Source organism: Danio rerio, chromosome 3 (assembly GCF_049306965.1).
Source record: "Danio rerio strain Tuebingen ecotype United States chromosome 3, GRCz12tu, whole genome shotgun sequence".
Taxonomy (NCBI): Eukaryota; Metazoa; Chordata; class Actinopteri; order Cypriniformes; family Danionidae; genus Danio; species Danio rerio.
This window is the reverse complement of record NC_133178.1, coordinates 20473450-20499401: the sequence shown is the minus strand read 5'-3', so window position 1 is coordinate 20499401 and position 25952 is coordinate 20473450. Positions and strand designations below refer to the sequence as shown.

Below are 25952 nucleotides of genomic sequence, written 5' to 3'. Positions count from 1 at the left end.
AAAGAAGGATCAACATAAACAAAAGAATAAATGTAGGAATGATAGAAATAAAGTAAAATACAAACCTGTAAGAAAGGAGGGAAAGAAGGAAGGAAAGAAGGAAGGAAAGAAGGAAGGAAGGACGGACAGAAGGAAGGAAGGAAAGAAGGACGGACAGAAGGAAGGAAGGAAAGAAGGAAGGAAGGAAGGATGATGGAAAAAAGGACAGTTCAATGAAGCAAAACGATGAAAGGGAAATAGAATGAACAGTTAAAATGAAAGGACAAAACAAGACAAGCAGAAAGAAAGACAATGAATGAGAGATGAGGAGAAATGTAGGAACAATTAAAGAGAAGACAAAAAGAAACAAACAAAATAAATAACAAATTGACAATTGAATTAAAAAGAAAGAAATGAAAAAAGCTGGAAGATGACAAAAGTTTCATTTTATTAAACCTCCCCTTCCATCCACAGGGAGAAGATGGAACAACTATCTGTCTCTGAGGGAGACTGTAACACCTTTTCACAGTAGCTTCTCTCTCATTACAGCCAGTAAACACACACACACACACACACACACACACACACACACACACACACACACACACACACACACACACACACACACACACACACACACACACACACACACACCACATAAGACACAGTCTGCATACACTCACATTGGCAGAACAATTAGTGAGCTTGTTAGCAATGGTAAAACATTACTTGGTAGCAAACAACAGCTCCAAAACTGACCTACATGCAGCCCGCCACACACAGGCCAATTTGGCAGACGCACGCACACTTACACACACAAACTCCCTCCCTCTTTCTCACACACATGCAAACACAAATCTGAAAGCTTGTTATGTACTGAAGCTCTCAGCTGTCAGCTTGCTTATGACGCTAGCACTGCTGCTGTTCCTATCAAGCAGTGCCAGATGTATATATTCATCCAAAACATTACGTCCACACGACACAGGCGCAGAAATATCCCCAAAGACCTGCCATTGTTTGAAGTCCGACAACATTGACTTGACAAGAGAACGCGAGACTATAAGAGTCGGGCAACTAGATCTTCGATAAAACAGATATAAAACAATAAACAGCTTGTGTTCTTGTAAACAAGAGCAGATGGAGTCTTCCAGATGGGATAAAAGTGAAAAAAAAAAAGCTCAGTGTAAATACTGGGCACTTACTGGTGGTGTTGTATCGGACCCCAAGGAAGGATTCGGGACAGGGCCGGGACACCACCTCTCCAGCACTGCTCCTGGGCCAGCATGTTCCAATGCCATCAATGGAAGTGTTACAGAATAAACCTGAAAGGCAGAGGAGGAGGAGGTCTGAGTGTAAATGTTAAGAAATGACTCAACATAATGGATTTTTAATGACAAAGTAATGACACCAAGAACTAATTATACTTTTCAGTGATTTTGTAGTTTGGCACTTCTCATAATTTTTCGTGTTTTGAAAGAAATTAAAGTAAAATGTGCTAAAAACCCATCTTAAAATAATTGTATTCATCTAAAAATGCTATTAAATCATGTGTTAGTTTGACCCATGATTAATAAAATGACTAAGCCAAAAAGAAAATGAATGAATGAATTCTGTCACTGTTTTGGAGCATGCTACTGTAGCTTGTACACTCACTGGCCACTTTATTAGGTACACCTTACTAGTACTACTGTAGGTTGGACCCCTTTTTGCCTTAATCCTTCATGGCTTAGGTTCAACAAGGCACTGCAAATATTCCTTAGAGATTTTGGTCCCGCAGTTGCTGCAGATTTGTCGGCTGCACATCCATGATGCAAATCTTCTGTTCCACCACATCCCAAAGGTGCTCTATTGCATTACGATCTGGTGAATGTGGAGGCCATTTGAGTTCAAAACTCATTGTCATGTTCAAAAAACCATGCATACCATTCTGCATACATTGGTTGTACGAGTGGTTATTTGAGTTACTGTTGCCTTTCTAGCAGCTTGCACCAGTCTGGCCATTCCCCTTTGACCTCTGGCATCAACAAGACCTTGCACCTACAGAACTGTCACTCACTGGATATTTTCTCTTTTTATGACCCTTCTCTGTAAACCCTAGAGATGGTTGTGAGTGACAATCCCAGTAGATCCACAGATTCTGAAATATTCAGACCAGCCCGTCTGGCACAAACAACCAAGACACGTTCAGTCACTTAAATCACCTTTCTTCCTTATTCTAATGCTGAATTTGAACTGCAGCAGATCGTCTTGACCATGTCTACATGCTTAAATGCACTGAGTTGCTGTCATGTGCATTGGTGTCATGCTTAAAACATATGTTGGATAAGTTGGTGGTTCATTCCACTGTAACGACCTCAGATTAATAACTAAGCCGAAAAGAAAATTAATGAACGATTGATTGACACTACATAATATTTTACTAGTTATTTACTGGATAAAAGTATTCAGTTTAAAGTGTGATTACATTTTTTATTAGGTTAATTAAGTTGTTTAGGCAATTTAAATAGGCATATCATTGTTCTGTGGTCAATCAAAAATATATATATATGGATTTTTTTTATCTAATTCTTTAATCCGTTTTAGAATTTGTAGGTAATTATTTTTTTTCAATGTATTTGGTTAAATTATGCCTCTGACACCCCTTAACAAAATCTTTTTTGAGTTTTTTGGTTTTAATGATATTCTAAGGACAAAATTTCACTTTTTTTTTTTTCTATAGTACTCATACAATTCCTTACCCAGCCCTGCTGAAAAAAAAAAAAAATTGGTGGGCACTGAACATACTTGTAGTATAGTCAACCCTATTCTCATATAATGGAATCATTACAAAACCTTATAAACTACTAACTTTATTATGATTGCTTTGAACTGTAACACATTATCATGTGTTAAACTGTGAAGCAGTCAAATAATGGCTAGCTTGTAGACAAATAAATATTCATTCATTAATTTTTCTTCAGCTTAGTCCCTTATTTACCAGGGGTCACCACAGTGGAATGAACCGCGAACTACTCCAGCATACCTTTTACACGGCGTATATGCTCTTCCAGCCATAACCTAGTACTGGGAATAGGCTTGGGCGGTGTCCAAATTTTGAGACCGTCAAACCGCCTCCATATTTTACCCCGGTATCCGGTATTACCGGCGTAATAAAAAAAATTATGACGTAAGGCTCAGACAGCGTCACCAAACTGTTGGCTTGAGCCTAAACCATTCAGAAACTGAATACCTTCTATGCGACCTTGGGCAGAGAGAGAGAGAGAGAGAGAGAGAGAGAGAGAGAGAGAGAGAGAGAGAGAGAGACAGACAGACAGACAGACAGACAGACAGACAGACAGACAGACAGAGACTTTCTCTGTCTTACACACACACACACACACACACACACACACATCTCTCCCGCGATTTATTCAGAAATTTACTCCCACACCGTAAGAAATCTGGTCGGCTCCCGCGGGAATGCAGAGAGCTGTAATCGGGCCATAAAATTTATACCCGATAGGTCCCGAGTCCGACACGTACATTTTGATTGACAGCTTTATAAAGCCCGAGCCCTTACAGCTCTAATGCATTTTTTCAAGAATGAGTCATTTATATGTTTTAACAGCATTTATTCGTAACAAACGTAGACTATATCCCACTTGAAAGTTGGAACAAAGAAATAAAATAAGTCCTCTGTAACATCGTAACATCTCAGCACTCTATAGGTCTACATGCACTTAGCCTTTAAATTGGCCAACACACCAATGAAAAGAAATCTTGCTTAACAAATCAAATAAACTCTAAATGATGACGGGTATTTTGGCAGTAACTAAATTGAAGCTGAATAATAAAAGAATAATGCCACCATTAGTCTGTATACTCTGTCTACATTATGATTATATGGTTTAATTAATATTTATTTATAATTTAAAACCCTTTACTCACCAAGATTAGGCTACGTGTGTTTGTGGAGGAACATTATTAAATCCACTGGCTTTAGCGCAGTCTTGCGCTCATGTGCGTCCAGCAGCACTGAACACCGTTTCACTGCTACTGCTACAGGTCGAGATGCAGAGTTCTGATCTGGCTGATTTTGCAAGTTTTGGGTAGGATTGTTTATTCATCTTATACCAGTCAGGAACATCCATTTAATTTTCCATGACCGTAGTTTCAGGGTAGCGAGTGGCCTCGTCATTTTACCTGTCAGCTTGCGGTTTAGGGCTCTACCGTAATACGCAGTGTATGAGCGACCGCTAAATACCTGCGGCTGGAATAACCGCTCTTTCTGACTGGCTTGACCGCCGTCAAAATTCTCCTTTTTTTACTACTTCGTCATCATTTGTTTCACCTTTGCAGGGATGGATTTTAATGCAGGGATTTGGATTTTTTCGAGTCTCGCCGGGTTCGGGCAAAGATCTTCAGCTCTAATGCAGACCTCTCGTTCATATTAACCACGTCTCCCTTCTGTTCAGTCTAAACTGCCAAACTGCAGGACACTTTGAAGCGCAACTCGTCACGTCACGTCTCCCCCTCCCTCTCACCCTCTCCCTCTCACCCTCTCCCCCTCCCTCTTCCTCTATCTCTCTCCTCCACACTGTCCCGTGATGACAACCACACACACGTTTTTAGGCATTAAATAAAGGATATTTAATACTTTATGACGGTATAACGGTATTGAAACTGACACCGTTGCTATTTTTAGATCCCGCGGTATACCATAATACCGTAATATCGCCCAAGCCTAACTGGGAAACACCTATACACTCTCTCATTTCCAGACAAACTCATTCATTATGGCCAATTTTGTTTACCCATTTTACCTACAGTACATGTTTAGTTTGGACTGTGGGAAAACCAGAGCACCCGGAAGAAATAATCAGTTGGAATGCAAATGAAAAGTAACTCATCGGAAGATAAGCCCAAAGTATGACTATGGATATTTAAACACAAGAATAAAGTGTATAGCATAATGTATAGAACTTTACAAACAGCTTGTGTTATTAGCTGAAATCAGTAGAGCTCTGAGCTCCGAGCCCAGAATCAATACCTGCAGTTTTAATGTGAGTCACTCACCTTTTATATGCAGGAGGTCATTTAACACTGCTTATTTTCGACGTGGTGCCTTGGCAACAACTGAGTATCATGTTTCCTGAAGAAATGCTATTTTCTTATAAACTGGAGAGTAAACGTTCAGAGGCTCTGGCATAAGCACTTAAGGCTATTAATGATGATGGCTGCATGGGAGACACGTGGGATTCTTGCGGATGGTTTCGATTGAATATCTCTTTATCCATCTTTATCTCCGTGGCTTACTTCTACGTGTTTGTGCGAGCCGCAGGACACACTTATATCATCAGAACTGGCCTCTTTTCTAGATTTTTTTCATTGTTCTTTTAATCAAAAGGAATCCGAGGAGCCCAACAGAGATTAAGAAGTATTTTTAAAAGTTCCTAATCCTCCCTGGAGATTTTCACATCTATATCTTAATCCACTGCAGTCTAAATCATTATTGTTTATTTGTTTATTTCTGCTGAAGCAAAATGACCAAATGATGATCTTTAGGATCATCAACTCGACCAACCAAAGGCAGAGGCTGTTTGTGACATCTATTAATTGTCCATTTATATTTATCCATAGTACTTCATACATCATTAGCATTCATTCGTTTTCCTTCAGTTTAGTCTCTAATTTATTAGGGGTCACCACAGCGGAATGAGCCGCCAACTATTCCAGCATATGTTTTATGCAAAGGATGTCCTTCCAGCTGCAACCCAGCACTGGGAAACTCATACATCATCTTTTAAATTAAAAATGTGCTACCGGATAAAGGACAAATCTTTAATGCATGACATCATGGACAAATGTTCTACAGAGTATTACAGTAAGTAATAACTTCACATGCTCAAAGCCTACAGTAAATACTCTCGAATATTTTCCTGGAAATGTCATAACCATGACCACGTGCTTCAGCACTGTGATTCAGTTTTAAATCTGTCATGATTACAGATTATAAAGACAAGTTTTAAACTGACCTGTAGAGTTAGTGGTTGGACTAGATGTCTGGTTCCACAGGATTAAAGTGCGAGCTGGGGAAGAAGAAGAAAAAGAATATTCATTGTTAATGAAAAGTAAAAGAACAAGTAAAATAATTTTTTTCAACATTTATTGCGTAGAAATACACTGCAGTGCTTCTTACACATATAATACACTCCAAGAGCCCGCTGAGTGCAATACCTTAATGACTTGTAACACCTCATATTTGCTCAATAGCAAGAGGATGATGACAATCCTGGCTGAAAGTGTGACATTTACAAACACTCCCACATTCACTTGTTCTTTCATCTCAACATGAACTGCCCTCAGATTTCATTAACAGCACATATTTCTTTGCTTTTCACTGTCAATAAATCAAAGCCTGGAGATCCTATTTGTGTAAATAAAGCTGAAAGGAGAAAAAGGTGATATTGCTGGTTGTGCAGTGTGCAATATGTCTGTGTTATTAGCTAAATTAGATGTTATGGGGAATTATGGAGTTATAATGTCGATTTGAAATCAAATCAAATCAAATCACTTTTATTGTCACATCATCAGCAGCACGTGTGCTACGATGAGTGAAAAGCTTAGGTGCTGGCTCCAGACAGTACAAAATACAGACAGTGCAAATAAAATGACAGACAGTGCAACATACAGACAGTGCAAATACAACGACAGGACAGGACAATGTAATTTTTTTTTAATTTTTATAAGAATGTGCAAAAATCATACAAATACAATAAAACATCAACAAATAACAAATACAAAGCAAAAAAAAAACAACAACAACAACAATATAGTCAGGTACTGGTATGTGCGTGAGTGTGCGTGTGTGAGTGTGTGTAACTTGGTGGACAGGTCAGAGTACATACATAAAGAACAATAACAGTCAATAAATGAAGCAAGTGTCACAGATATAAATAAAACATATAGAAAGAAACCAGTCAGAGGTAGGGAGTAACAACAATGCTTATTAATAGTAAAAAATGAAAGTAAAAAGAAAGAAAGGACAACAGTAATTAACTGACAGTAAATAACTGACAATAATAATAATAAATCACAAGAGCTACACCAACTACTACTACAGAAAGTTACTTATATTACAACTACTACTGCTTCTACTACAACCACAACAACGACTATTACTACTACAATGTCTACTAATACTGATAATACTACAACGACTAAGGACAATGTAAAATTGACAGCAATATGTACAATGAATAGGTATCCACATAGTTGTGATCAATCAGAATCAAGTATTCCAGAGAGTCATATAATAATACAATAAGCAATCTGTGCTTATGATATAAGATACAGAACTTGGAAATCCTTAATAGATTCAAAATGTTTCAGACCCTCATTACAGTCGTCTCTAACTTCTTATGGCTCGATTGACCAAAATACATCTTAATACCAGGTGTAAACATGACAAACTGATTTGTTTGTAAACTAAATTCAATAAAAAATGCAACTGTTGGAATGAAAGGAATGAAAAAAGCAACTGTTTTAAGTAAGTGATTGACTCAATCATTCAAGTGATTCATTCAAAAACACAAATCCATTGAAAAAGACCACAACAATAATGTTGGTTGGTTGATTGGTTGGTTGAAGGTTGATTTTTTTTTTTTTTTTATTGATTGACTGACTAACTGGGTAATTGTTTGTTTGCTCATTTGGTTGGTTCATTTAATCGTTCATTTGTTCATAGACTAACTGTTGATTTTTAGCTGATGTATTGACTGACTAACTAGTTGATTGTTTGTTTGCTTGTTTGGTTGGAAGTTACGTTCCATTCGTTTCTTCATTGACTAACTGTTGATTTCAGTTAATGTATTAGATGACTGGGTAATTGTTTGTTTGCTTGTTGATTTTTTGGTTGGTTGGTTGGTTGTTTGGTTAGCTGGTTGGTTTGTTCGTTCAATCATTCTTTGTTTTGTCATTGACTAACTGTAGATTTTAGTTAATTTATTGACTGGCCGTCAATTTTTGTTGATTGAGTGACTGACTAACGTGGTGATTGCTTGTTTTTTTGTTTTGGTTGGTTCGTTCATAAATTTGTTCTTTGACAAACTACGCATCGATGGATTTGCTCTTCAGTGTTTGAACTTTCAGCAGTGAAATTTATACCACATTAAACTAAACTGAACTTTAACTTCAAAAACTTGACTGACACATTTTCAATTTACTAGAACTTCTATGTTAAGCTGCTTTGACACAATCTACATTCTAAAAGCGCTATAGAAATAAACCTGATTAAATTGAATTGACTTTTTATTGATTGATTGACTGACTAACTGAGTGATTGTTTGTTTGGTTGTTTGGTTGGTTGTTTCAGTCATTTATTCATTTGTTCATTGACTAACTGTCGATTTTTGCTGATTTACTGACTGACTGTCAATTTTTGTTGATTGATTGACTGATTAAGGCCGTTTGACTGAGTGATTGTTTATTTGCAGTATTTTGTTTACAAATCTATATAATTTACACATTGCACAAATATGATGTTGCAATGCTTGCCTGATAATTTGAAATATTTAAACCAATTATAAACAGAAAAAGTGAACAAACAACTCAAAAACTAACACCTAAAGATGATTCAGGATAACTTTTGAACCATACAAACATAACCATTCATATATTTCCTTCATTGTTTGTGAAGCAAATAGAGTATGAATCTTTTCTGTAGGGAATTGTGCTGCTCTGCCTATCAAATCATGGTTAAATTTGTTTCTCTATTCACCTTGCTGTCTGCTGTTCAATGAGATAAAACAAGCACACATCTATTAATCTTCTACTCCACAAAAGCAATGGACAATTCAGCTAGATCCTCAGCACTGGAGCAGAGCATGCACACAAACACACACACACTGAAGCTAAAAACCCATGCTTGCATGTCAGTGTCAGTTCATCCTCTGGCCCGGAAATAACAGGTGATATCGCTGCTGAATAATTCATAATGGATATGAGCAACTCTGTTCTCCATGTCTTTTCAAATAGCAGAAAAACGGATGCACAAAACAATATGTTCTCAGTACTGTGCTGTGACTATATTGATTTGAAAATGAGGTTCCACCCTTCTGGATGAAGTTTGTTTATTTGTCACAATGAACGACAATGCTGTTTCTGCAATGCAATTTATCCTGACATCCATGCTTATGCTCTTGTCTGTGATTTTACAGGAACAAAACACCTCTCAGGAAATAAATGTACATCACCCAGATGTACTTTATATAAGCTACTGCACATCTGTCAGGGAAAATTAAAACACCCTTGGATCTGATTGACTTTAGGGTTTTAAATTCATAAATTAGCTTATTTCACAACATCCAAGAAGCTGAAAAAACAACAATGAACACACCAAACTAATGTGATCAAGACCTGGTTGCCAGAAAATGATTACACCTTATAGTGTTCATCAGCCAATCAGAATCAAGTATTTAACAGCCTTGTAGTGTGTGTATGTGCGTGTGTCCCATGCAGCAAAGAAATGCAGAGACAATCAAATAATTGCGCATCCCTCATAATGTTTTTGTACCTAATACTGAAAACAAAATCAGCTCCAACAATGTTGTTTATATTTGGGGTCAAACCACATGTGATATCAGTGCAGTGGATTGAAAGAGCAGTGCTGAGGACACCGACAGCTCTCAGTGTGAAAAGACAGAAATATTTGCATGCAGATGTTCTTAAAGTTGTCCTTATCTGTACTGCCTGTGTCTATGAGGGACATAATGTGCACAAAAAAAGGCACAACCTTCCTTTGAGTTTACTTAAAGGCACACTGAACGGTTTTGATTCCAGTCAGCTAATCTCCGGGTCTGGCAGGCGCACTTTTAGCTTATAGTAGCTTAGCATAAATAATTGAATTGGATTAGACCATTAGCATCTCGCTTGAAAATGACCAACGAATTTCAATAATGTTTTTTATTTTAAGCTTGGCTTTTCCATAATTACATTGTGTGTTAAGATCTGTGGAACATAAAAGCTTTTATTCTCTAGGCCGATATGGCCGGAAACAATATTCTCATTTCAAATTTCTTCTTGCCATTTTATTTGTTTTGTATTGTGCACAGTTTATTTGTAAGATTTTTGTGCATGTTATATATACACTCACCAGCAGCTACTCAATGAATTTAGGCATGTAGAATGGGAATTAGAATGGGAATGAAAGATGATTAAAGTGATTTTGAACATGGCATGGTTGTTGGTGCCAGATGGGCTCATCTGAGTACTTCAGAAACTGCTGATCTACTGGGATTTTTACGCACAACCATCTCTAGGGTTAACAGAGAATGGTCTGAAAAGGAGAGAGTATCCAGTGAGCGGCATAGCTGTGGGCACAAATACTTTGTTGATGCCAGAGGTCAAAGGAGAAAGGCCAGACTGGTTCCAGCTGATAGAAATGAAATAGTAACTCAAATCACCACAATTTACAACAGAGGTCTGAGTAGAGCAACTCTGAACACACAGCATGTCGAACCTTGAGGTGGATGGGCTACAGCAGCAGAAGACCACACCGAGTGCCTCTCCTGTCAGCTAAGAACAGGAAACTAAGGCTATAGTTTGCACAGGTTCACCAAAATTGGACAATAGAAGATTAGAAAAACATTGTCTGGTCTGATAAGTCTCAATTTCTGCTGCAACATTTGGATGGTAGGGTCAGAATGTGACCAGTGTACCCATCTTCTGATGGCTAGTTCCAGCAGGATAGCGCGCCATGTCCTAAAGTGCAAATCATTTCAGACTGATTTCTTGAACATGACAGTGAGTTCACTGTACTCAAACGGCCTACACAGTCACCAGATTTCAATCTAATAGAGCAGTTTTGACCACGTCTGCCACGTCTGATGTGATCAGAGCAGTACTAGTAAGGTGATAGTACACAGCATCTGAAAATCAGCTAACTTTAGAGTATTCCAGTTATAATACCGTATATATGGTTCAAGTTCTGGACCAAAGTAAATATAAATGTTCTGAATTGTCTCTCATCTATCATCTCTATGGGTGCAAGGTACACTTCCAGTGCAGCAGGTGGCCAAATTGGTTATACTGAAAGAAGTTAGCCTATATTCAGGTGATGTGAATTCTTGCACCTGCAGAAGCCATGTCACTGCAGCTAAGTTCCTTGATTATTAAGCTAAAAGTGCCCCTGCCAGACCTGGAGATTTAACTCTAGAGGAGTTGTAAAATAAGCCTATTTTTAAATTGATATTTCTTTAAAACATGGCTGAAATGCACTTATTACAAAGCCTAAGTACAGTGCTTGTGTGCCGCTAGTTACTAAAAGTGAACAGACCACAGAGATCCAATTTTACATTCAAACTAAAGCTTTTTGATATTTAAAATTTTATATTCACCAAAAGTGCAACAAATAGTTGAATAACTTTTTATTATGAATATAAGCTGAAGAAGGGATGCTTTATCAGATGAAAACAATCACACGCAGTCAATTTCTCTCCAACAAAACTCTACAAAATGCAAGTGCAATCAAGCAACATTTCCAAACAGTTGCAAAGGCTTTTACACAGCCGTAGTTGTTTGCTCTTTATTTACGCATGTGATATCAAACAGTTTATAGCTATTACTTGGCTGCAGGCACTCCTTTTTCTTATGTAATATTTTTTATGAACCTCAACAGCCATCATACAGCAAACAAAGCCATCTGAACTTCATCACAGGCAAGAGAAAACGTGTTTATTATTACCATGACAACTGTGAGAGAACAAATGGGCTCTTGATGCTTCAGTGTTAATTAGATTGAGTGGGCTCAGTATCACAGCTAATCACAGGTTTGTTATGAGCACCCTGAACTTTACGTACACTTTAGTCTGTGAATTTGACTCCATAATTGCAGTACATCAACAATGCCTACACAAACAGTCATGACACAGCATATGACATCAAATAAATCAGCTAATTATATTATCCCACAAATGATGCACTGGAATCAAGAGTCATTTAAATGTGAATTGTTTGCATTAAATCAATACATTTCAGTTAATCAAATTCATTTATGTATGCATGCATAAATATGAACAGTTTAGATGCAAAAAAACTCTAAATGCCGTCAGAAATGTTCTTCTTAAAATGAGCATTTTTATCAGACTCATGTGTGTAAGTTCAGTAATTTTGCTTTTATGGCAAAGGATAAGTCCTTTCATGGTCTTTAAAGTCAAATAATGCGGCATAAACTTAAAGGATTTTGCATCTGAATTCTTCATACAGTATGTACATATTTTGTATAGCATTTAATGCGGGAAATAAGAATGTATTTTAAGTCTAAAACAAATTGGAGTATTTATTTTAGTCTGTTTTAAATTTTGTCAAATATTTTCAGATTTTCAGTATTCTTTTGTTTTACCGTATTTTTAGAAAAGACATGTTGCATCATGAGTTAAATCAGTGGTTCCCGGTCTTTATCCAAGAGACTCTTATTTTAATGTTTAAAATCCTCCATGACTCTTCACAGATAACAACAGACAATAATTTCAAAATCAGATGATACACTGTAAAATATTATATGATTAATTAGTCGTGACGGCATATGTTTTTAGGTCATTGTAACTTATTAAGCTAGGTTTCCATGTTCTAACCTAATTTTATAAGTTACGCAAGCTGTTTAAGTCAGTTTAACATAATATAAGATCAGGGCTTGACATTAACACCCGCCAACCCGCCAAATGCGGGTAGATTTCAGCTCTGGTGGGTTAGACAGCCATTCCCACAAGCCACTTTGGGTGGTTGGAAATGATTTTTAAATTGTAGTTTTCTTAAAGCAGGGTTTGACAATAAGAATGGCACAATATGCATGCAAATGTGATCTTAGAACCGAAAAGCAGCACGACTGACAAAAGTACTATGTTCATGTGAGCAAAAGGAAGCATGTGAATAACGAATGAGAGGATGATTACTCGCGAGCACAGATGATGTGATGTGCTGTTAAAAAGTGCAGGAGCTCCTGTTTACTAGGCTGAAACAACTGTGTGTAAAGGAAACACAACGGGTGTGATCGGTTGTCTTTGAAACAGACTGGACGAAAAGCGATGCTCGTGTACCCACAGTCCTGCTGCTTTTAAGAGATCAAGATTGAATGTGTACATATATATCTTTTTGTAAGCAGCAGCAGTCACTGCTTTCGTTTTAATTATTCTTTGAACAGATTATTAACGGGCCTAACATTAACCGTGTGCACGTGATCATGCTTTTATCATCATATGTTTTTACCTGCTTTCTTTTGCTTGCAGTTATTATTTTAATATGGTTTAATTATGTTTTTTTTTTTACAATAGCATTGCTTTAATATGAGATTAACCCTATTTATGTGTAATTAAATGGTAAAAGGGGACCTTTAGCCAGGACAGATTACTGTGGATATTTTAGATTCATGACATTAGATATTTTAAAATGTCAATTAAAAAAAAAATATGAAAAGTTTTGTTGAATAAAAAGTACATGTATGCAGATATATTTAGCTTGTTTTGACACATTTAAAATAAGTTAAGAAATAATAATTTCTTTTTTGTGTGAGATAAATTCAGTAAATTCTTAATTTTGAGCTCTAAAAAGTGAAATAAAAACTAGTTGCAATGCAACACAACCTATTTGCTCATGCACAGTGAGCAAGCTTATACACAACACACACAAAAATTTAAATGAATGAGGAGGCTTTTTTTTTTTTTTTTTTTTTTTACAGTGCTGGCTTTTATTAATCACAACAACTACGAAACAAATAAAATAATAACGTTATAATTTAAATGAACAAAAAGCTGTCAATTGGCCTACAGTATAAACATTATCTACTAAGCTTCATGGTCCTGACCTGACAGTGTTGTCTATCCTGTCAGTGTTTAATGTTACCCTGTTTGTCCTGTGCTTGTTTACATTGCTTTGCCTTAATTTGCTTTGGCCAATGTGCTCTTCTTGTCTTTCCTCCTTAAGTTTCAGTTATCCTGCACTCTCATTTAGACCTTGTTGTGCTGATTGTTTTCACCTGTCTCTTGTGTGCTTTGTTCTATAGATTGTGCTGTGTGTTCTCATTTCTTTGCTGGTTTGTTCCATGTGAGCTTGTCTATGTTGATACCTAGCCTTGTATCCTTGCTGAGTATTTTGTTTTGCCTGTTCTAGTCCTCTTGTCTATGTATTGTTTGTTTGTAGCTACTGCTTTCTTTTGGTTGTTCTTAGTGTTAACTTAATTTGTGTTCTAATCTTTGTTATCCAGAACCATTTTTGTTCTAGAGTCAGTCTAGTTCTCTTTCTACTAGGAGTTATATTTGTTTTCATATATTGTTTTAGATTTTGTTAGTTTTATTGTATATTATTGCTGCCTGTTTGCTGTCTTATACTGTTTGCCTTTCTTATTCTGTTCCAGTCATATCCCGTGTCCTGACTTCCCTGGCCTGCCAGTTCTCTTCCTGGCTGGCTGTTCAATTTGGGGCCATCTTTTCTCTATACTGACTTTCCTGTGTTATGGTCCTTACTGTTTGGACCCTGTCACCCTGCCCATTTTAATAGACAATATTCTAATTTTCATTTATTATTTGCAATAGTGCATAAAGTTTAGTGTAACTTCCATTTTGTCTGATATTGTCTAAAGCCTGAACAAAAACAGCAGACAGTCTGAATGAAATATACATTGCATATAATATACAGTATGTATTTTTATAAAATATACAGTAGGTGATGCTTATGGAAAGGCATACTTTGTGGAATAAAATTGCTTAATGCTGGAAGCTAATAACCTCAGTTTTCAAGTAGCAGTTTAAGTATAGTTGCAAATATAAACTTGCCAAATTAACCGTCCCAAATTGGTTTTGTCATCAGACTGGTATATGTTTAATTTGTACTTGTAACCCTCAAACTAGTGTCCTTTTATAAATATTTTAGTAAAGGTTGAGACCCCCCAGGTTGGGAATCACTGAGCTAGAGCATTTAATAACTGGTTCTTAATGATGAAAGGACTATCAATAAAAATGAAAGAACTATCAAGAAAAATGGACAGACAGAAAAAGTATAGACAGTTATCCAACAATGCTCTGGAGATCAGCAATAAATGACCCAGCTCTTAACCTGTCCTTAAACAAACACAAACAGCCTCTTGTAAAACAACAAGAAGTGATCAAAGGTCAGCTCGTTAAATGACTCTTAAACTTCTCTTCCTCAAGACTCTCAATTAGGATCACTAAGGTTACCACAGACACACAAAGCAAATAAATCCAGTTAGCCAGAAACTCTTGATTAGCCCTTTTCACCTTAAAACACAGTCCTTTGTAAACACCTTCTTTCCTCTCACAGCTGTAAAGCTGGCAGTAAAGGACCTTCAACATGAGTGTTTACATCTGATAGCTACTGTGGTGTTTACAGCTAATGAAGGAAATAGACGGTACAGAACTGTTCGTTTACAAACTCTACTCAACAACCTCATGACATTAACCAAAGTCAATCACTGCTACCCAATATGCCCTTACATTTTAAAAAACGGACTTAATTTGTTTGTTTTTGGTAATATTCATTGAAAGTCTGACCATTTGCTTCCGCACTTGGATTAGTCCTTTTGTTGACGTCAACCTAACGGCTTCAATAGCAACTGTATATTAATATTCTTGGCCATGCCAATCTTATTATAGGCTTTCTATGAAGGAATCATGCACCATAAAAGCCCTTTCCCATACCCAATATTCAGTTTTAGTTGGAAGTACATACAGTAAACATACTGAAATAAAAGTATCAGCAACTTCACGTTCACTTTAGGTGGCATAAGCCCTTTGACATATTGTATTATTTATGCATTGCATTCAACAGCATCGACAACTGTGCAACGCTGTGACTGGAGCTGTGTTTATGTTGTGTGTTGTGCATTTTGTGATAATGGAAACGGAATAGATGCTGACCAAGGACTGGAATTGGCTTAATCGTGTTAATTAAGCTGGTAATGTAAAAAGAGGCATTAGACTGTAAGTTAATAAATTAGTTGTTTGCCAATTACTTTATGCTAACTAATGCATTATTCATTTGTTCATTTTCTTTTCAGCTTAGTACCTTTATTAATCCGGGGTCGCCACAGCAGAATGAACCGCCAACTTATCCAGCATATGCTTTACATAGCAGATGCCCTTCCAGCTGCAAACATCCAAACACACTCATTCACACACATACACTATGGACAATTTAGCCAACCCAAATCACCTATACCCCATGTTTTTGGACTTGTGGGGAAACCAGAGCACCCGAAGGAAACCCACACGAACACGGCTCACGGAACATGCAAACTCCACACAGAAACACAGACTGACCCAGCGACCTTCTTGCTGTGAGGTGAACATGCTAGCCGCTGTGCCACTGTGCAGCCCCACAATAATATGTAATAAAATGTAACATTGTAAAGTTATTTTCTGGCTTTATTCAGGATATAAAGGTGCTGTAAACTGAATATTCATATATTCATACATCCACAAAAAGTGTAACATTTTGCAAATGCAACATAAATAGCTTTTTGTAAATGACAGCAAATAATAGTTCAGTTAATTTCAACAATACACCATCAGTTCAGATGCTTCTTCCATTGGGTCGAAGATGTTTTCTCACAGATCCACTACCAACTTTAAAACTCAGGGCTTAAAGAAAATCCCCAAAGGCTTAAAGAAAGTTCCCACACATAATTAGGACTTTGTGGTGGCGTGCGCATGCTTTCAACTTGTAAATATGATATTTTTGACAAACTAAATGCACAACTGTATTCACAAAACCCTTAGGATTCTGAAAGTGTGCACCCAACAAACACAGCAGGGGATTTGTGAATGACATTGAAGCAATGCATCCGATGTTGTAAATCACATGACAGTTTCAAAATGGCAGGTATAATTTATGACTGAATTGCATTTAAGCTACACAAATTACCATATAGCTTAGTTTTACAGGAAAAACTTTTTAAAAGTACTCCAAATATGTTTCCATCTTTGCAATATGCAATTTCAGACACAGCAAAAGAGATGCAGAATATATACAGTACACCATGTAAGATAGCATCGTTTGAAAACCAATTTTGTCTGAGGTTAAAAAGTCCATGCTTTTTCGATTCTACGACACTCATTCTGGACACCGATATTAAGAGATTTCTATATGCCCATGAGAGCAACTAGGAGAGGAAGTAAAACTCAACATGATCTGCCTCTCTGCATCTATACTAAGCGTGACAGATGGGTTGAAGGTATTACTCTGCATTTCATAATCGTCCCCACAGGGAACAGCAATCCCTAGACAGACACATCCATGGCCCGTTTTTCCTTCCTCACGATGCAGAACATGCACAATTGAACCCAAGATTGGCAAACGTAGCACATCCTTTAAAACACTTTTTATTATTCAGCTCAGACAGCCAATGTGGGGATTATTATTATTTTTTGTTTATCCAATGATATTACACAACACTGACTCCTTGTGAGTCCACGATTGTTGCGCGGGCACCAGCAGGCTTTGTTGCCGCAGCTGTGAGGAGATTAGTGGTTGAATTCCTCAGGACTTGTGTAATTATATCATCAGTTGGTCGAGTCGGCCAGTGTAAGGATATGATTTTACAGGCGTTCAGGACAGATTAATTATTCGTTATACGATGAGCATTTAAAAATACAAGTTTTTTTTTTTTCTTGGCTGAAATGTTGCACAAATTTTATGGTTGTGTTAATGATGGACAAAGAAATGTGATTGCAAGGAAAAAAAATTACAACAACTATAAAGAACAACATATTTTGGAAAAAAAATGCTGCTTAAACTGACTTTTAAGTCAACATTTAAAAAAAGCAGTAGTTTAAATGGTGATGAACATTTACTGTACATTACATTTAAATAAAAAGAAACACATCTTGCCAATAAATATTACTATCACTTCTACTAATACTACTACTACTACCACTACTACTACTACTACTACTACTAATAATAATAATAATAATAAAAAATAATAAAATAATAATAATAATAATAATAATAATAATAATAATAATTATTATTATTATTATTATTATTATTATTATTATTATTATTATTATTATTATCCTGTATATTTATACATTTACATAATTATAAAATGTACTAACTTAAAAGTTGGGAGGTATCATTTAATTAAATATTTATATTTTTAATTTTTTACTGACTGTCTTTTCATAAAAGACAACATTTATTTTGAACAGAATTTAATTTTGAATTCTGATAAAAGTAAAGCAAAGTAAAGTTTAAATGAAATGAAAATAAAGGTTATGAAATTGTATAAATTCTGATCACTTTAAAATAAGAATACAACAATAAGTTTATAACTGTAAAAAACATTTTAAGTTAGTTTAATTTACAAAACAACATTGGATTAGTTTTGCCACTAATTAAATCATATCAACTGATTGGCATCTATGTTTCTTATTTAGGCTACAAAACATTGCTGGCTTTCAATAGTAACTACTTGTATTCCAAAAAAGAAAATTCATATGGGCAATCAAAAAAATATATAATAACAGAAACTCATTGCCATAATGCACAAAGAAATATAAATTTAAGTTGAATTAAATAACTGACAATAACAACAGCAACATAAACTACTGGAGAAACAAGCACAGAATTGATTCTGAATGTCGTACGACCCTGTACACACATTTATGTCAGTGGTGTAAACTTGATCCATTAATCTGTCTAGCGGATGGCTTAGCACATGTCTGTATTTAAGAGGAAAGCCACACTAACTTCGCCATATGTGAGAGATTTACTGTGTGAAGTTTTAAAGATGAAGCATCTGGCAGATTTCCGATTGGTCTCATCTGATATTTTATCAATATTCTGACATAGTTTCAATTTTTCTTTACTCATACCAGTAAGTTTAGGAATATGTCTGCAGTTTATTGTCTATATAGTGAAGAATAAGTTTTAAAAACCTCCTATTGGTTCTCCAAGAAAAGAAATAGGACTAAGTGGGGAAGCTTCTCTGCCTCTCTGAGGAAAAATACAATAAAATGTAACATGTCACCCCAAGAGATTTTAGACAAGTCTTAAAATATCCTACAAGTAAAATATAATATAAGTGTTTGAAGCTAATTTGTACACTATAGAGACCTGGCAACCAAAAATAAAATCAAACAAACAACTACAAAAAAAGTTTAAATTAAAAACCTTCATAATTTATTTTAAAGTACAATTCTCTATATTAACAAACTGTTATCTTTTAGACTAAACATTTTAGCTCAATTAATTTCTAAGTAGTTGCTTATTATTTATTGCTAAAGTAGTAGTTGGGCAATGGACATGATTAGGGATCTAGAAATAGATTACACAGAATTTGCACTTCATAACTGCAAATGAACAGCAAATATCTTAACAATAAGCACTAAAGTAAATAATAATAAGCCACTATTTAATAGCGAGAAATGGTACCTAAACTAAAATGTTACAAATTCGTATCTTATGCAAATTCAGAGAGAAAATAAATCAAACCTCAGTAGTTTTTTTTTTTTTTTTTTTTTTTTTTTTTTTTTTTGCTGCTGACAATTATCGTTCCCATGGTCTGCAATCAAAAGTTTTTCCAAGATCAAATCATGAGGAATGCTATCGGCATCAGTTTTATAGCTGTAAAGTTTGGTTGAATGTCATCTATTGTTTGTTTTATTTTGTGCCTGTTTTAGCGTCCCATAAAAAGACAAAGCTGATCTTTAAAGGGCGCCTAACATGCATAATTAACCTTTGGACAGACACATCAAATCATTTTATTTAAAAAAATGTTAAATCAGGATCCAAATCCCAGCCATTTTGAGGCCGTCCACGACAGTGTGGTATTTCCCGTTCACTGAAATAACTGACAGACATAGCTCAGTAATAATGCTTATTATCATTTGCACAAAGCGAGATTTGCAAAGAACCCTGGATTGAAATATCTGTTCTAACGCTCTGTTATCCGCTGCACCTCAAGTATGTAACTCGGGTATATAATGTAACTCATAACTTGAATAACAACTGCTGCATAGTGTCAGTACTGTACTATAAAAGAGGATGCTTCAATTATACAGCAGGAGTCAAAGTTTGTGTACATTAAATTTGTTTTTTTTGTACAGTAGCATAATGGATCTCCATATGGCAGCATATATTGACTTGTATCCGGTCACACTTACTAACGCTGCATCTGATATTACCTACTACTCGAGTAGGAACTGCATTTTAATTTGAATTTACTACACAACCATTGGAAAAGTATGTACTATATAGGATGAATGTGGGTAGTATGAATAAAACTCGAATGTACTACATCCACCATTTGTCATTATCATGTGACCTACCCATTGGGTCAGTTGCATCACATTCACTCGCAATCTCGCCGAAGGTAGTAGGTCATCCAGGTACGTATGATGTTTTTCGCATACTGTAATTTCTGAAATACTACTTGGCTTACATACTATAAATCACAAAAACTGCACAAAGCTATAAGTGTGTATGTGTGCACAGTGAACTTTGTAAAGGCCTGTGTGTGGCCCATTCATTGTTGCAGAAAGGCTGAATAGACTCCATAACAGCAATATCAAATAACCAGTTTAAAACTTCCTGGTTCAGTCTTACTGTGATATTTTTGACAAATATTTTTGAGTCGTTGTACTCTATGTGTTTGTCATGCTGTGTTTATCTGATGTCTGACTAGTGCATCTGATGCATGAGAAGCAGCCATGTTGGAACAGTGGGCATGAAGAACCAGCTTACATTTAAAAGAACAGGCGCAAAACAGCTACAATTTACTCTGACCCTAAAATCTGACAATTTCAACAGGATATATAATATGTCCTGATGGGTATTTTAACCCCACAGACATATTCTGAAGACACCAAAGACTTATTTTACACCTTGTAAAAGGATCAAAATAGAAGTCCTTTAAGATAAACATAAATGACAATACAGCTATAAAAAAACAGAGAATAATATTCTCAATTCAACATCAAGTGATCTTTATTACTGTTGAAAAGTTAGATTTTTAGATGAAAAACTGTATGCAGAAAAGCTGTCTCTTTATCCTCCAGGTTTCACACCAGTTCACACTCACTAAGCCATTGCAAAGCCCAAAACACAAACACATTGATAGAGTGTTGCAGCATTCCAGCATTACTTCTTGATTTACCACACTGCTTTAACTGCAAAAAATAAATAAATAAATAAATCTTGTGCTCTTCAAAGTAAAGCAAAAAAAAAAACAACAAACTGAATCTAGCCATCACAACTTTCATCTCCTTATACTGCCTTCTTTCTGACTAATAACGTTTACATTTGTCATGCATGATGTTTTGTCTGCACTGAAAAGTAAATGTCACATATCCCACGAAAGACCATGGGATAACAAATCCTGTCCCTTTTGGTTATATGGAAAAATGAGTTCAGAGTTCAAAATATGAAAGCATTAACCCAGGCTGCTCAACTTTAGACAGCTCCAGGGCCACAAACCTGGATCCTTTTATCCTCAAAGGCCTTGCTCCTAATATTTATAGTGTTATTTTATATTAAAGAGATATTATAATGAAAGTTATAATATAAGAACCAAAAATGAAAGTTCTGTTATTATTTACTCACTCTCACGTCATGAACCTGCATGACTTTCCTTCTTCAGTGGGACACAAAAGGAATATATTTTGACAAAACTATGTTTGTGCAATTGAATTTTTAATGGCAAAAAAAAGGTCGATACAGTCTGATTGGTTGTGAACAAACATGTAATCTGACATATTTGTTGTCCATGACATGAGAATTTAGGATAAAAATAATCAAAATAATCTCATAATCTGACAGTGACAATTGTATAAGGCTACAATATTTTGCAGTCTGAATCCAGCATGAATTAAAGAGAATACAGTAAAAGTGTCATTTATACAGGAGTATATTTTTTAAATAAACAAGGTTTATAACAAAATGTTTTATTAGTATTATTTATCATCATGTTTGAATATCTATCATATTATATGCATTATAAAACTATAAAAATCATTATAGCAATATAAGCACAATAATTGTAGATGGCAAAGAAAGACAACTGATTGTCGTTGGATGGATTAATAAAACACTTCTTCATTTGTTCGTGAAACCAATATTTTCATGCTTGATACAATTCATTTGTTCATTAGTTCATTCAATTAGCAATTTTTGTATTGTTTGTGAAACCAATATTTTCATGATTGCATTCGTTCGTTCATTTATTCCTTTGTGAAAACAGTATTGTCATGTTTGATGCTAGTTGTTTGTTCATTCCTTCAATTTTTGTCCGTTCATTCATCCGGTTGTGAAACCATTATTTACATGTTTAATGCAATTTCTTCATTCGTTTGTTAGTTCAATCATTCGTTCATTCAATTTATAAATTTTTGTTCGTTCTTTCGTTCATGAAACCAATATTTTTATATTCAAATTTGTTTGTTCATTCATTTGTTCATTCGTTTGTTCATTTGTGGAACCATTGTTTTCATGTTTAATGCAATTCATGTATTTATTAGATCAATCATTCGTTCATTCAATTTCGTTCATTCAATTCGTTCGTTTGTTCATGAAACCAATATTTAAATTTTTGCATTTATTCATTCATTTGTTTGTTTGTGAAACAAATATTTTGATATTTGATGCAATTTGTTTGCTTTTTTGATCAATTTGCATTTTTTGTTTGTTTATTCCTTTGTGAAAACAATATTTTCATCTTTGTATTTATTAAGTCATCTTTTGTGAGTAAAATTAAAATGTTTATGTTTAAAGCAATTTTTTGCTGGAATTTTTTCTTTTTCTTTTAAAGCACTACTGCTTCCGAGATGGAAATGCATAACTACAGCAAAAAAAAATATTACTCAGATGGTTTTCCTCTGAATAAATATGCAATATAAGCTACATACTACAGCCTCTAGTGTATGTCAGTTGCGTGTATCCTGAGATCAGGGCAGTCAACTCACACAGTTCTTGACATCTGGTCTCCATTACAGTCACCCTCTCAAACCTCATTTCCATCTGGGTCACGGCACCAGCAAAGCCCCTCAGGTTCAGCTCAGATATATTGGTGATATTTAGCTTAACCACAAATCCCATTACACGCCATGACACATTATCAATACCTCAAATGGGAGACCATTAACACCAGAGGCCATTAAGCTGACTGGTGAAACTGATCCATGAGCCTGCTTCCCAAATCACACACCCCACCCTTACATACCGTAATCTTTAATTACATACAGATCTGTTGTGAAGACGTACCTGTAAGATTGGTGGAGAGCAGTAGCAGAGCATCGCAGGTCAGGTCAGCTGTTGCCCTGGAGATTAGTGTAATCCAGATGGTCAACACCTGTAATGGTGGAACAAAGAAAGAGAAATTTGTAGATGGAACACAAAAGTGTGGCATTAACATCCATCTGGCTGTGCAGCGAGAGACGGCATACTGTAAAATGGAAAAACAAAGCAGGTCAACATCTGCCTCATGCTAATACAGGTGTGTTGTGCTTCTGAAGTCAAATGCTAGTTTTGTGTGAGGACTGATATTTGAGTTAACTTGATTTACTTGCTATTTATGTTCTGCATGCGTGCTTGCATAACAATATTCATACTTCACAGTAAATGGAGAAGAACATGACCTCAACATGTTTGGTAGACTTCAATGATTAGTTTAATAAGCATTATTTAATGAACATGTCATCATTTTTATTCAGGGTCTCACATAATATGATTAATTCTTTTGTACATTGTGTCTATTTTAAGATTTAACAGTAATGTATCATGAAGAAACATTGAACTTAATACATAAAAGCTTAAAAAAACATGAATAAGAGGTTAATACAACAGAAAAAAGTGTATTTTTTAAAAAGTATATTGGACTTGTATATTGTATTAAATGCACATAAAATAATCTTGTTTCATGTTTTTTCAAATAAGCTGATAATAATTTTTAATTATAATTGTAATAGTTAAATAAATATAAATAAATAAATAAATTAATAAATAAATAAAATAAAATAAAATAAAATTATATAAAATAAAATAAAATAAAATAAAATAAAATAAAATAAAATAAAATAAAATAAAATAAAATTAAATTAAATTAAATTAAATTGAAAATGCATTCCTATAAAATACACTGATGCCAAATTATTTGCCTATCCAAATACATGCAAAACTTATTAGTCCAACTGATTTCTAAGCAGTTTTTTTTTCTCTTAGTCAAAGATATCTATTACAATAAGTTATTTATGCATATGATGTGCATTGTGAATAAAAGCATGACTCTCATTCTCGTGAAGTCCTTGATCCTTAATTTTCCTTTTATTTAATGTACTGGAGTCTGAATGCTGATCTAAAAGATTAAAGTGCCAAGACTTAAAAGATTTAATACTTAGGAGAACAGGGCTTTCATTTCCACATAGCCTTCAGGAAATGAGGGGGGAAAAAAAATCACAGATGTGACCTCTGTGCCCCAACATCACGCTGCCTAAACGATTCCTTCCAACAGAGCTAAATTCAATTTATATTTTTTGTCAAGCAGAATCCGCTGGACATGGTCAACTTAAATCACAGCTTTATGACTAATAGCTCTTTGAACAAAGAGAGACCAAAAAGTTCTACCCATGGTTGATTTGCTGTTATTTTACTGCATAAGCATAAGGCAATCTGTAATTCATAGTCTTGAATACAAAGATGTTCTAGAGGCAAGTAACCTAAACAACCAACTCAAAGAATTAAAATTATTAAAATGATTTCACCTTCTCAAGGCAAGACACTGCATATCAGTGGAGCAAATGATAAAACAAAATAAAAAATTATAATACAGCTAAAATCTGCTAATCTTCCTTCCAGGTCTTAAATGTAAGTAATTTTTTTCATTTTCTATTGCATTTATTTTTTTACATTAAATCATTTAGCACAGTGGTTGCCCAAAGTGGGGGTCGGGACCCCCAGAGGGGATGCAGGACAATGACAGGTGATTGCTTGGTGATTTCAAAAAGTTAAGTACATTTTATTAAACTATTAGAATTACAATATTTTAGCCATAAAACACAAAAGATTTTTTTTACAAGATAGTTTTTAATAGTAAAAAACACCAACATGCAAATGAAAAGCATCAGCATTGAAATTATTTTTTATAGGATTGGTGTGTTTACATTTCTTCAACAACACAGCAATAGAATTAGCTGCGACAGATTGATTTTATAGCACCAGGTTAAACTTTCTGATACCTTTATGGCAATTAATACATAAAAAAAAGGCCACAACTGAACATTTAGGATGATCTCCGAGTGGCCATCTCCAAAATTAAACCAAGAATACACTTGTGCTGAAAAAATTATCCACCAGTCTCTTTAGTTGAGGTTAATATTAAACAAATAAATAATTGACTATAAAAATGATATGGTTGTTAGACTGTTGCACTTTTTTTGTGTGTTGTCAGTATGCTCGTGTTTTTATAGGCCTATTGTTGTATGAGCAACATTTGCATACTTATAACCACCTAAGTGGAATTTGGGGATTGCGAGTCACTGGCATTGTTATTCTAGGGGCCACAGGCTGAAAAGTTTGGGAACCCCTTATAGCTTTTGTCCAAAGCAACTTATAATTGAGGAGGCATCCGGCGATTCAGCAAAAAGAGGTAATACACACGATGTGGTGCTAATTATACAAATGAACTGTTAGTACAAGAATTAAGCACTAGAGTGAGGACAGGGGAGTGTTTTTGTTTTTTTTTCAGAGAGAGAGAGAGAGAGAGAGAGAAAGAGAGAGAGAGAGAGACAGAGAGACAGAGAAAATAGTGTTTCTTAATATTGTTTGTCAAGCTTAATCACATGCATGAAGCACAATTCATAAATTCATTTATTTATTTATTTATTTTTATTTTAGTTTTTTATTTATTTATTTATTTTTTGTCTCATTCATTACATGGCAAATTTTACAGGTCAGAAACTGTGACTTAAACTTTTCAATGCAGCAAAATG

General features: G+C 35.1%; 1 protein-coding gene across 2 annotated transcripts in view; it reads right to left on the bottom strand.

Annotated features, from left to right (window-relative positions):
- Nucleotides 1-25952, bottom strand: part of crhr1 (corticotropin releasing hormone receptor 1) — a 225860-nt gene that overhangs the window by 131171 nt on the left and 68737 nt on the right. For both annotated transcript variants that reach the window (XR_012400935.1, XM_691254.8), the window contains exons 2-4: nt 23230-23317; nt 5994-6047; nt 1182-1301 (exon numbers count right to left, since the gene is read on the bottom strand). Coding sequence is in view for 1 of the 2 variants with exons in the window: in XM_691254.8 (XP_696346.3) it covers nt 1182-1301; nt 5994-6047; nt 23230-23317 (262 nt within the window). In the remaining variant the exon portion in view is untranslated. The remainder of the gene's footprint in view (nt 1-1181; nt 1302-5993; nt 6048-23229; nt 23318-25952) is intronic.